General features: G+C 43.9%; 1 protein-coding gene across 2 annotated transcripts in view; it reads right to left on the bottom strand.

Annotated features, from left to right (window-relative positions):
* CD38 (CD38 molecule) overlaps nt 1-6000 on the bottom strand; it is a 47552-nt gene extending 41552 nt beyond the window's left edge. For both annotated transcript variants that reach the window (XM_082728728.1, XM_082728727.1), the window contains exon 1: nt 5271-6000. In XM_082728728.1, coding sequence (XP_082584854.1) covers nt 5271-5518 — 248 coding nt within the window. In that variant the 5' untranslated portion in view covers nt 5519-6000. The remainder of the gene's footprint in view (nt 1-5270) is intronic.
* Between the last annotated feature and the right edge of the window lie 8188 nt (nt 6001-14188).

Here is a 14188-nt window from a genome sequence, read left to right on the forward strand (position 1 = left end):
CTGTGTTAGCTATGGGTGCTAGCTAACTTTGAGAAGGCCCCTCCAGAATCAGAGAAAGACAATTATCATATGATCCCACGCATACGTGGCATTTAAGAAACAAAAGAAGAGGATCATAGGGGAAGACCGGACAAAATAAAACAAGATGAAGTCAGAGAGGGAGACAAACCATAAGAGACTCTTAATCGTAGGAAACAAACTGAGGGTTGCTGGAAGGGAGAGGGTGGGAGATGGGGTAACTGGGGGATGGGCATTCAGGAGGACACAGGATGTGATGAGCCCTGGGTGTTACATATGACTGATGAATCATGAACTCTACCTCCAAAACAAATAATACATTGTATGTTAATTAATTGCATTGAATTTTTTTTTAAAAAGAAGGCCTGCCAGACTTCACTTTAAAGAGTTTATGAGCTCTGAAGAAATTGAGGAGAGGCCCTGAGAGGACACAGAAAAAGAAGCCCAGCCATCCTCGCAAAACCCAGGCCCTATTGCATAAGTACAACGTTTGGGGGGTTCCAGTCAAGTCAACCTCCCAGATGAATGAATACAGCTGACATCAGTGAAAAGACCTTCCAACTGATCTTAGACAACACATGATTGTAAAAGATATTAAATGGCTGTTGTTTTCCATCACCACAGTTTAGGGTAGTTTATCAGTAATCAAGAACCAACACAGAAAGTGGTATCTGGAAGTGACATGTTTTGTCTGGAGAACCTAAAACATCTGCAATATGGTTCACTCTCCATGTCAACTTGGCAGGACCTAAGGTACCCACATATTTGGTCACACACAAGTGTGCATGTTATATTTAAATGAATGGACTCTGAGTTAAAGCATGTTACCCTCCATAATGAATGGTTCCCATTCATCAGCCGTATGCCTTTAAGAAAAGACTGACCCCTCCAAAGGTAAAGAGACTTCTGTCTGCAAATAACCTTCAGACACAAGCTGCAACATCAACTCTTTCCTAGGTCTCTAGCCTGTCTGCCCAACCCTTCAGATTTTGGACCTGTTGACCACCACAAGCATGGGAGCCAATGCCTTAAAATAAACCTCTCCTCTTCCCCCATCTCTGCCCCTCCCCACCTCTTTGTGTCTCCCTGGAGAGCCCTGGCTACCACAATGAGGCATCAGGATTGGAAGCAAGTGTGGCAGGCTGAGCTCAGAAATACCTCAAGGAGACTATTCATGAAGGCTGGATAGGCACGGAGAACATTGTTACTGGTTTTTTTTTTGTTTTGTTTTTTTTGGTTTTTTTTAGATTTTTATTTATTTGAGAGAGAGAGAGAGAGTGTGTGCGTGCACAAGTGCAAAGGGAGGGGTGGGGGCAGGAGAGAAAGCAACTCAAGCAGACTCCCTGCTGAGCATGAAGCCGGACTCGAGAGGCTCATCTGAGGACCCTGAGATCACAACCTGAACCGAAATGAAGAGTGGAAAGCTTAACCAACTGAGCCATCCAGGTGCCCCAGAGAAAAGATTTCTGATGTTAAGAGGGTATGACTAGAAGAGAAGACATCAGCATGCCAGACTTGCAATAACATAGAAGGAAACAGATTATTGATCAAAGAGTCATAACCTTGAAGGTCAAGTCTGGGGCAGGGAGTCGTTTGCACAACAGAAATCACAAGGGTTCCAAGGACAGTGACCAGAGAAGAAGAAAATATCATATATAGGATCTTCAATATATAACAAACTGCCCTAAAAAGAAATAAATAAGCAACTCAGTGGAAATTAGCATGGGTCTGAACAGAAAATTCACAGTTAAAAATGTAAGTGACCAGTTACTATATACAACATGCTGACACCCTCTGATAATCAGAGAACAATTAGGAGCTATTTTTCTCATAAGTAAAAAAAAAAAAAAAGTTGATACTGTTGAGCAATGGAAAGCATGTTCTGTGATAGATGGTAATGGAAGCCTAAAATGGTACTGTTATTTTGAAGGGATTTAGAAATTCTTATCAAAATTTAAAATATGCACAATCCGCCCTTTGATCCAGCCATTCCACCACCAAAAACCTCTCCTACAAAAACACTCCTGTAAGCGCACAGAAATATATATACAAAGACGTTCACTGAAGCACGTGACTCCCAAGAGGAATGAAAGTTTCCTGAGTGGGAAGTTTGTCTTCCACTCCCGCGTTGTCGGTAGTAGATCACTGCCTGGCACTTAGTAGATACTCAGCAAGTATCTGCTGAATGAATGAACAGGCCTGAAAATTGGTAACTAATTTTCTGTCCAAACAGTTCCCTCTACCTGGTGGGATACCATGAGCTGTTAAAAATAATGTGGTAAATCTACATGTACTAACACTGAAAGATCTCCAAGGCCATGTGCTTAATTGAAGGGATAAAGAAGATGTGGAATACCATGCAGCCATCAAAAGAAATGAAATCTTGCCATTTGCAACAACATGGATGGAACTAAAGGGTATTGTGCTTAGCAAAATAAGTCAATCAGAGAAAGACAATCATCATATGATCTCCCTGATATGAGGAAGTTGAGAGGCAATGTGGGGGTTAGGAAAAGTAGGAAAAGAATAAATGAAACAAGATGGGATCAGGAGGGAGACAAACCGTTAAGAGGCACTTAATCTCACAAAGCAAACTGAGGGTTGCTGGGGGGAGGGGGGTTGGGAGAAGGGAGGTGGGGTTATGGACATTGGGGAAGGTAGGTGCTATGGTGAGTGCTGTGAAGTGTGTAAACCTGGTGATTCACAGACCTGTACCCCTGGAGCTAATAATACATTATATGTTAATAAAAAAATAAATAAATATTTTTTAAAAAATAATAAAAAAGATCAGTTAAAAGAAAATTAGAAACAACATAAATTCCATCACTGGAGGACTGATTTACTGGATTGTGATTTCAATAAATTTAATACTAGCTATCCATTTTGATGTTGGCCTTGATCTATATTTATCACTGTTGAAAGATGTCTGTGATACTGCAGTTCTGAAAACAATAGCATTATGACTCACTACATTATCAGGACTGTCCCTCCTGATCCTCAGAATTCCCACACGTGGTGGATACCCTCATTCCATTTTACGGCTGAGTGCAGTGCAGCACAGAGAAAGTAAGTAATCTGCCTAAAACTACACTGTGACAGAGCCAAGTCTTAAATCCAAGTAGCAGGACTCCTAGTGTGTGCTCTTAAACCACCCAAGGATAAAGTGATCACATATTCTAGTTTAAGTCTACTGAGTCCGTATAATTAACAGCATCCCCTTTCTTTTCAAAAAGTCCCATGCATGGTCAATACATTTAATGGTCACTCTACTTACAGACCATCTATAAGCAGCACAGGCATAGTGTAGAGGCTGAGTTCCGTCTCTGGAGCCCAAATCTGGACAATTTACTCACACTCTGCCCTTCAGTTTGTTCATATGTAAAATAGGGATGGCCATAGTTAAGTGCCTCAAAGAGTGAAGGATTCAATGAATGTGTATTTCTTTCTTTCTTTCTTTTAAAGATTTTATTTATTTATTTGACAGACAGAGATCTTAAGTAGGCAGAGAGGCAGAGGAGGAAGCAGGCTCCCTGCTGAGCAGAGAGCCCGATGCGGGGCTCGATCCCAGGACCCTGGGATCATGACCTGAGCCAAAGGCAGCGGCTTAACCACTGAGCCACCCAGGCGCCCCTGAATGTGTATTTCTTAAGCGCCTGGCATGCAGGACGTACTACTAACCCATCTCTACAGCGCGCCTATGTGCATGTATTGTTAGGTATCTGGAAGGATGCTCAGGAAATATTAACAACAGATATCCTCTTCTGTTATTTTTGAACATACACACAAATACCTATGTATGTACATGTCCATATACCTGCGTGCGTACGCTGGAGATCTGTATTTTTATCTATATATATTTGTGTGTGAGTGTGTGTGCTTAATACTGAGCCAGTGCCCTGACAAACACTAGCAAGCCATGTGGCTTCTGTGGTGCATCTGGCTTGCAAGTCCGTGGTGATCATCTCACCAACAGTGTAAATTTACCAAAGATGACTGAGCAACAACAAAAATTTTAGAACTGTTACACTAAGATGAAAATTAAAAGACGGCATTTATCATTACATGTCAGATCGGATAGCGCTCGAGTTTATTGCTACTTTTAAGTGCAACCTGAAGGAACGGCTCAACTTCTGGTTTCTCAATTAACTATTTAATTACTCGGAAACAAAGCACTTAAGCGACCTTAGCAATCTTTGGCCTTGAAAAATGTGCAAGCGAGACCTCCGCTATCTTCCTTAGGATCGGTGGGCTGAGAACGCGCCGGACCGGACGGGGGCGGGGGCGGGGGAATGCGTATTTTCCCGTGTTCGCAGCCGGAATTAATTGTGCAATTTCAAACTCACAGCACAAGCCGTGGCCCCCAGTGATCGCCTTGGGCAGTCTGGGGAATGTCTTACTTCTGGCTGGTTCTCCTTTATGAACAACTTCAAAAGTGAGTTCTCTGGGTGAAACCAAACCCTGCGACTGGAGTCAAGAAAGCGAGCGGTCCCCTTTGGCGGAGATTACGAACTACCTGGCAGGAGGAACGAGGAACCGTCCGGAAAGGTTCCACAGACTTTTCAGGGTCTGTACAGATCCATCGAACGGATGCACCTTACAGTGCGAATTTTATCTCAATTTTAAAAAGTTGTTATTGTTTTGGTTTTGTTACTGGGCTCTCTGGTCCGCTATATCTCTGGGCGCGCGAGAAGTACTGTTTTATACTCACAGAAAAAAAAAAAAAAGGCACTTTAATGGTCTGGCTCCCCTGACGCTCCCCCACCCCCTGCAGCCTCCGCAAGCCACTTAACCAGGTGTCAGCCGTAACTGTCCGGGCACTTTGGGGCCAGAGACAGCGAACAGAAAACCCATTCAAAGTAGAAAACGCTAGCGATCCCCCAGGACAGACACACACGCGCGCACACACACACACCCCTACCAGTTATCTTCGCGCGAGTAGCTCGGGACCCGCCCGACTCAGTGCACCTTGCGCAGAAGGTGGGCATCTCCGCAGGGGTTCCGCCGCTGAGCGGGCTGGGCCAGCGAGCCCCGCGCTCCCCTTCCGCTCGCTCGCTCACTCGGGGCCAACTCCAAGCACTCTGGCGAGTGGCACGGAGTGGCAAGGCCAGCACCCCCTGCTCAGAGCTGGCCAGCGGGCTCTCTGCTGACCCGGAATAGAAGATGCTTTGTTTTGCGCGCGGTGCCCAGCTGTGCCCAGCTGTGCCCAGCTGTGCCCAGCCGCGCCCAGCCGCGCGCCTCGGACGCCGACTCACCCCAGCTCAGGTCGCACGATTTGAGTATAAGTGTAGCACCGTCCCAGGAGGATCTCGTAAAAATGGGCAGTGGTGCCCTTCCCCTTCCACTCCTGGAGCGGATGGCGCCACGTCAGGATACCGACCGGCACCGCGATGATCACCGCGACCAGGAGACCAAAAAAGACGCAGAGACAGATCTTGGTTTTCTTGGAAAGGTCGCAGCAGGGTTCCTCCTCAGACACTGAACCGCATCTGTGGTTGGCCATGGGGTCCACTGAGGAGGTCGGCCGGGCGAAGTTGGAGGAGAGACCCGCCAGACACCGCTCAGGCAGAGAGAAAAGAGTTAGCCCGGTTCGGAAACTGCACTTCCCTTTATCTTGCACTTGCCTTTTATCGGCTTCCTTCCCCACCTCCCACCCACTCCAGCAAAGTTCCCAGGCCCGCCGACCAATAAAGAACTTGAAAGACCTCTACTACTACAGCCGCTCACAGCCAGCTTCCTAATCAAAGACCAGACTTTGCATTTCCAGGGAAAAGCCGCTGCCTTAAGGGTTCTCCGCAGGTGTTGGGAAAACCGACAATATTTCTTTGTACTTCTCCGGCCAGCTCCCTTTATCAGCCTTGTACTTTACACTTTAGCCACCGCTGATCCTGCAAAGTGTCAAAGCTGGCTACCTGGGCACATGCCTACAAGCAGTGTCTGCTGCCTGGGAAAAGATCTCTACTGCTACTTCTTAGCCTTGACAAATGCCTGCTCAGCTCCCTTCAAAAGCTCCACTCAAGCCTTACCCCTTACCCCTTAACTCAAGTGACATCAGTAGTTAAGCCTGGGTTCAAACCCAGCTCCACTACCCACTACCGGAGTGGTAGGGGGCAAGTTACTTGACGGCTCTGTGCTTTAGCTGTAAAGCAGGGATCATAGCACTACCTATTTCATGGGGTATGATAGGGATTAAGAGAGGTCATATTTACAGTGTGTTTAGCACAATGCCTGGCACATGCTAAGTATTCAACAAATATTAGCTACTACTACCTGCTCTGTGAGGTTAGAGATGTAATTCTAGAATCCATGGGATAAGCTTGGAAAAGTGTCTGGTACGCAGCAAGCACTCTAACTGATGGTTCAATAAATAATCCAGTGGCTAGTCTCAGACATCCCCTGCACTCTCTTCCAATTTCCTTAGCACTAGGACTCTCTGTGATATTCAGCAGAGACCTAAAGAAAGCAAAAAATCAAGCCACAGGGCTTCCTGGGGCAAAAGTTTTCCAGATGGAAGGAATAGCAGAAATCATGGTTGAGGCAAAACAAAACAAAACAAAAAACTCTGGGGAGAAAGAAATGGAGAGTGAGAGCAAGGAAGGAAGGAGAAGGAAAGAAAATGAGAGAGAAAGAAAGAAAAGAAAAGAAAAGAAAGAAAAGGGGCGCCTGGGTGGCTCAGTGGTTAAGCCGCTGCCTTCGGCTCAGGTCATGATCTCAGGGTCCTGGGATCGAGTCCCTCATCGGGCTCTCTGCTCAGCAGGGAGCCTGCTTCCTCCTCTCTCTCTCTGCCTGCCTCTCTGCCTACTTGTGATTTCTCTCTGTCAAATAAATAAATAAATAATCTTTAAAAAAAAAAAAAAGAAAGAAAAGAAGAGGAGAGGAGGAAGAAAGGAAAAAAGGGAAGGAGGGAGGAAGGGAGGAGGGAAGGAGAGACAGAAGGAAAGGAGAGGAGGAAGGAAGGAAGGAAAAAGAAAAGAAGAAAAAAGGAAGGAAGGAAAGAGAAAGAAAAGCCCTTGGCCAGTTTCAGAAGCAGCAAGGCCGCCATTGGAACTGGAATTCAGGGTTAAGGGAGGCAGAACAGGAAAGTTCTGAGGGTAGCAGAGGGCCAGATCACTAACAGCCCTGTAGGACAGGATAAGGACTTTTTGGACAGGGAATTTTATTTTTAACCTATTCAAGGTCACTGGGTGATTTATTCTCAATGCTTCTGCATTGAGAATAAATTGTAGGAAAGCAAGGATGGAAAGGCCGCGACCATTTATGGTGACTTTAAAAAGGAAGTAGTAACAAAAGTGGCCAAGAAAACAAGCAGCTGGATTCTGAAAACATTTTGAAAATAGAAGCAACAAGATTTGCTGATGAGTTGGATGTGAGGTTTGCAAGAAAGAGGAGTCAAAGAGGACTCCAAGAATTTTGGTCTGAGTAATTGACCAAAGGGAAGACAGCATTGCCATTTAGAGTGATGGAAAGACGGGGGATGAAGATTTGGTTTGGTAGAAAAGTCACCAAATAAAAATTTGGTTTGGGAGGCAAGTTTAGGATGCCTATTACACCCCCAGGAGGAGATATCAAGTAGCTACTTGGGTATAAATATCTGGAATCCAAGGGGTCAGTGCTGGAAACATAAATATGGGAGGATTTATCATGCAGATAGTTTTTAAAGCCAAGAGGATAAATAAGATCACATAGAGAGTGTGTGCAGAAACAACAGTTTCAGAGACTCAACCAGGGGTATGAGCCTGTAGCAGAAGTCAGAGGGTTGAGAAGAGCTCCAGCATAGGGACCTGGCCAGAGTGACTCCTGTGACAAGAAACTGAGACCAGACAGGGAGTTATTGGTGCTCTTGACAAGAACAGTTTTTGGAGGAATATGGAGGACAAAGCCTGATGAAGTAGGTTCATGGGAATATATATGAAGAGACTGGTGTCCTTAAGAGAGATGACTTGTTTTGAAGAGTTTTCAGCCAAAAGAGTAGAGAAATGAGGATATAGCAAGAGGACAACTTGTAGTCTCTCTCTCTTAGGAGAGACCTATAGCATTATGTCTGTAGGATGACTAGAAAGCCCAAGAGACAGGCAACTGCTGATAATGCAGAAGAGGGGGAAATTGCTGGGAAAAAAACCTGAAAACTTGTGAAGAGCTCATGTGTAGGTAAGAGGGAACCGAGGCACCGCGATGTGTGTGTGGAAACTCTGCTACCTCACAGAAGGAAGGTGGAGACCATGGTTTCAGGCGTTATGTTCATGGGTTGGCAGACAGTGACATATGGACATCCTCTTTTGACTGCTTGTCAGTGAAATGAGGTCATCCATTTACTGAGAGAGGATGTGGGCTGGTAGAATTCCAGGAGACCAGCAGAGTGGACAAAGCAGGGAAACCAGAGAGATTCTCAGGGTATCATGAAGTAGTCAGAAATTTTAACAAAGGCCAGTCAATGAGGGGGTGCTCTTTTGTCTGGCTACTCCCCACTGCCTAGGAAAAAGGGCAAAAGTAGGCAGAGAGTGGGATTTGAGGAGGTTGGGGTTTGCTGGATTTGCCAGGGCTGACATAATAAAGCCATACATTCTGTTGTGGCTCAGCCATCAGAAATTTATTGTCTCCCAGTTCTGGAAGCTGACATCAAGATATCCAAGGGGCTGATACCCTCTGAGTCCTCTCTCCTTGGCTTGTAGATGGCTACCTTCTCTCTGTGTCCTCACATGGTCTTCCCTTTGTGTGTCCACATATCTCCATTCCAATTTATTTTTTTTTAATGCTTTTTTTTTTTTTTTTTTTAGTGGTGGGGAGGGGTGGAGAAAAAGGGATACAGAAAGAATCCTAAACAGGTCCACTCCCAGCACAGAGCCCTGAGATCATGATCTGAGATGAAATCAAGAGTCAGATGCTTAACGGACTGAGCCACCCAGGTGCCCCTCTCCATTTCAATTTCTTTTTCTTATAAGGGCACTAGCTTTATCAGAAGAGGCCCACCCCAATGACCTCATTGTGACTTAATTACCTCTTTGAAGGCCCTGTCTCCAAATCTGGTCACATTCTGAAGTACTGGGGGTGAGGACTTCAACATATGAATGGGGGAGGGGACAATATTCAGCCCAACACACCTGGCAAGTACAATGGAGTACTTAAGGGAAAAGGAAGGAAGGAAGCAAAGATGGGATTTTAATAATGGACCATCACACCAAAGTCCCACACAAACTAAAGGAAGGGCAGAGGGAGGATCTGAGACACTGAAAGATGAGAACCCATCTCACCAGATCGTTGGTAGAGGAGGGAACATCTCCACTTAAATATCACTCCATCCAAAACTCAACTGTTAATCTTCCTCCTTCAAACCAGCTTGTCTTCTCTTTGCTCATTTGTTTTAGTAAACTCTGTGTCCAATGTAGCGTTGGAAGTCATGACCCTGAGATCAAAAGTCTCATGCTCTACTAATGGAGCCGTCCAGGGACCCCTTCTTTTCTGATCTTTTGAATTCTGGTAAATCTTTTGAAATCTATCCCATTGTTCAAACAAGGAGAGTCTTAAGTCTTCTGTGCTCCTTCCCTCTCCCTCATCACAAACATCCACCTAGAAGTTGGTTCCTTCTGCCTAAAAATTATTAAGTGTCCACTCTGCCATCTCCACTACCACTGGCTTAGTCCAAGAGAAAGTCTACCCTCTTTCTCACCTATGAAGAGTTTCCAAGCATTCTCTCCAAATCCACCCTCCCTACCTCCTCCATCCATTCTTTCCACTACAGACAGGGTGGTAGTTTCCTTTTAAACCAACCTTTGTAAAGAAGCAAATTTTGAAACAGAATTCTGATTACCTCAACTCTCCCCTTGCTCTAGACTTAGCAAGCAAGCATGTAAGCTCCTGGCTACTCCCCCCAGCCTGCACATCTCTCCCCAACCCTAAAGCACACAAGACCTCCTGGCATCTCTGACCCCAACTAGCCCAAGGTCTTCCCTGGTATAGGGCCTTCAGAGATATCATTCCTCCCCATCCTAACTCCTGAAGATCTCCTTCTATATGACATCTTCAGGAAAGAAGCCTTTTTGATCCCATGTAGCTACCAAACTGGGTTTAATCTCCAAACGGAACACTTTCCTAGCAGAATAACACAGATGCCAGTAGATCTCCTAGGACAATACAGATCCCAAAAGCTCTGGTCTGGCTGGCCCAGCCCTGGAACATGTCCTCTAAAATTTTTTCTACATGTCCTCTTCCAACTCAACTAGGAGGCTAGGTTGGCAGGAATTGAAGTTTATTCTCTTAGTATCCCAGGACTCAAAGTAGCATCCACAAGTGGTTGTTGAATGAATAAATGAATGAATGACCAACTGAAGTTTTATTTCTGACACCCATTATTTCACCCTTTCCAAACTGAATTCGTAGAATTGTTCTCACAATCCCAGATCTAAACAAAATTATGTGTAAATGGGATGAGAAATGTTGGTTTTGCTAGGGGTTCATTTATCTGCTCTCTGACTTTCTTGGGTCTTTCTCCACCCTCTCATCCTGGGCACAAACTTTCTCTTATATTGAATATTGTACAAGGTCCAAAATCACCTAATGTGTAACAGAGCTTGACACCCATTCCTTACTCAACTGAACAGACTGGTATTATTCTGGCTTGTAAAACATCAAAGACCTGCCATAAAACAACCCCTTTAAAAAGGGTATTTATTTATTGATAATAAATACAACAAATATATGTGGAATAAAAGTCAAATAGAACAAAGTAATATGTGTAGAAAATCATTCTTTCTCCTTCTCTGGACTCTCCTCTTACTATAGTAAGGAGCAGGCAGCATTCATACTTGTACATTGAGATAAGTAAGTTTTCACTGTTTCATAAAAATTATAGCATTCTTTATGCCCTGTTGTACACCTGGCTTCCTTCACATCATGATATACGTTGAAGACATTTTCCATCACCACACATTGCTCTACTTAATTCTGTTAAACGACTTCTATATTCCATTGTATAGTCTACTAAAGTTTGTTTAACTAGACCTGATCAATAGGCACATGGATTTTCTACTCCTTTGTTATGACATTAAATTTTGGGATAAATATTTCTGTGTCAGCAAGTTTTTTCACATATCCAAGTATACAGCCCTAAGAATGGGTTTCCAGTGTCAAAGGGCTTAGACATTTAGAATTTTGCTCCCAATCAGAGGTTATGCCAATTGGCACTTACACAACAGTAACCAAGAGTGTTTTTTTTTTGTTTTTTCCATCCACAGAGTTACACTTTCAGATTTGCTTTGTCTTAATTTCTAATTATTCATCAGGACTGACTTGGGAGACCTTCAGCTTTCAGTGTCTCTTTCTGTTAAATGTAATGAGTGCTTGGAAAATGAACACTTGGAAAATAAAATCTAGAAGGACCCTGTAATCCTTTGCTCCTGCAAAGTCATTTGGTTTGTGAACTCTCTCACTTTGTATCAGCTACAAATGTCAAACATTCTGGTATGCCCTTGGGGAAGATCACAAGTGCCTGAAGAAATGAACACTCTCCCAGTACACCATCTAAATGTGCTATGATTTGGGGCAAGTTGCACTTTTTTTTTTTTTAAGATTTTATTTATTTATTTGGGAGAGAGAAAGAGAGAGCATGAGCAGGGAGAGAGGCAATGGGAGAGGGAGAGGGACAAGCAGACTCCCACTCCCACTGAGCACAGAGCCAGACACAGGGCTCAATCCCAGAACCCTGAGATCGTGACCTCAGCCGAAGTCAGACACTTAAGCTAGGCACTCCAGGCAAGTTGACCTGGAGTTTTCATCTCTGTAAAATGGACACAGTGTAGTGCCTATTTGTCAGGTTAAAGTGGGGATTAACTGGGCTAATAGACACACCAAGGACAGTATAGCACTCAACACACAGTAGTATTGTTGTGGACCTATTTGCACACAGTTATAATACACTGAAACTCCAAAAATGGCATATTCTGACCTTCGTTCATTCAACCAACATTAATGACCATGTGCTGGGCACCATGGTAGCTTGCTGAAGGCACAGAAATAAACTGACCATGAGGAATCCCTGAGTAGAGCAGCAAGAAAAGAACCTTTCTGGCCAGGTAGACCTGAGTGGGCTGTGCCACTTGGGCAAGTAACAAAACCTCTCTGAAGACAATACCTGAGGGTGTCATTGAATTCTTTTGAGGATTGAATTAGGTGACAATTAGCTGAGTGTCATTTAGCAAACGGTTAGCAGACACTCAACTAAGTGGCCCCCCCTTAACCACAGGACATACGTTCCAAGACCCACAAATTCTTGTGGTCTACATATTAGCAACAAATTCTACATATACTATGTTGGTTCCTATACATACAGACCCTATGATAACATTTAATTTATAAATTAGGCATAGTCAGAGACTACCAACAATAATTAATAATAAAATAAAATAATTATAATGACACACTATAATAAAAGTTATGTGAATATGATCTCTCTCACAATATATTATACTGAACTTAACCGTCTTTTTTTTTTTTTATTTTTACTATGTAATGGTAGTCACCATACAGTACGTCATTAGTTTTTGATGTTGTGTTCGATGATTCATTTTGGATAATACCCAGTGCTCCATGCAACCTGTGCCTTCCTTGATACCCATCACTAGGCTCACCCATCTCCTCACCCCGCCTCCCTCCTAAAACCCTGTTTGTTTCCCAAAGTCCATAGTTTCTCATGGTTCGTCTTCCACTCTGGTTTCCCCCACTTCACTTTTCCCTTCCGTCTTCTAATGCCCTCCATGCTATTCCTTACATTCCACAAACTAAGTGAAACCATATGATAACTGACTTTCTCTGCTTGACTTATTTCACTCAGCATAATCTCCTCCAGTCCCACCATGCTGATGCAAAAGTTGGGTATTCATCCTTTCTGATGGCTGAGTAATATTGCGTTGTGCGTATGGACCGTATCTTCTTTATCCATCTGTCTGTTGAAGAGCATCTTGGCAACTGTGGCCATTGCTGCTATGAACATTGGGAAGCATATGCCTCCTCTTTTCACTACATCTGGATCTCTAGGGTAAATACCCAGTAGTGCAATTGCTGGGTTATAGGTAGCTTTATTTTTAATTTTTTTTAATTTATTTGACAGAGAGAGATCACAAGTAGGCAGAGAGGCAGGTGGTGGGCAGGGGGGAATGTAGGCTCCCCACCAAGCAGAGAGCCAGATGTGGAGCTCAATCCCAGGATCCTGAGATCATGACCTGAGCCAAAGGCAGAGGCTTAACCCACTGAGCCACCCAGGTGCCCCAATTTTTAGTTTTTTGAGGAAACTCCATACTCTTTTCCAAAGTGACTATACCAACTTGTATTCCCACCAACAGTGTAAGAGGTTTCCCCTGAACTTACCCTTCTTATGATGATGATGATAACAAATGATAAAATGCTTGAGATCAGAGATGAAGGGAGGTGAATCATGCAAGCACTGTGATATAGCCCTAGTCTACTATTGACCTTTAGGCCATTTGTCAGAAGGAGCAGCATCTCCCTCCAGACCATAGTTGAGTACTGGTAATTGAAACTATGGAAAGTAAAACTGTGGGTAAGTGGGGACCACTTGACTAGTACTGGGATGGTTGTGTGCAAACTAGAGAGATCCCAATGAGTCAGTAGATTCTAGGAAGGCTTTTAAAAGACAGTGACACTAGATCAGGCTGTTGAAGGGCAAACAAAAGGTGGGGAAGTCATTCAAACAGAATTGTAGGGAACACTGCAGGGTGGATATTGGGACGTCTGGGGCAGCATAGGAGAGACTACCTCTGAGCCATATAGCTGGTTCATGGAAGTGTGGGTCCTCGCATGTGGGTTTTGAGTTATCTTCCTTCCTTGGTCAACTTCCTTAGATATTTTTAAATCATTCAAGTAATACAATCACATTTTACAAATTGGAAAGGGAAAAGAAGAAAAATGCCCCACCCCCTATTCCAAAATCCTGACCCCACTACCTAACAGTTTGTTATCTTTCCTTCCAGCCTTTATTCTGATCTCTGATGGCTTTAAAGTAGTTATACTTTATACTATTTAATATTTTATATATACATATATACATTTTAAAAGTTTTGCTCTTTCCGCTTCACTGTGCATACATGGTTCTTGCCAGGCCATGTCTCCTCTCCTAAAACATTGAGTTGGGCTCAAATCCCAGCTCTGTACCCAATGGTCACTT

This window comes from Mustela nivalis (assembly GCF_964662115.1).
Source record: "Mustela nivalis genome assembly, chromosome: 4".
In the NCBI taxonomy this organism is placed as follows: domain Eukaryota; kingdom Metazoa; phylum Chordata; class Mammalia; order Carnivora; family Mustelidae; genus Mustela; species Mustela nivalis.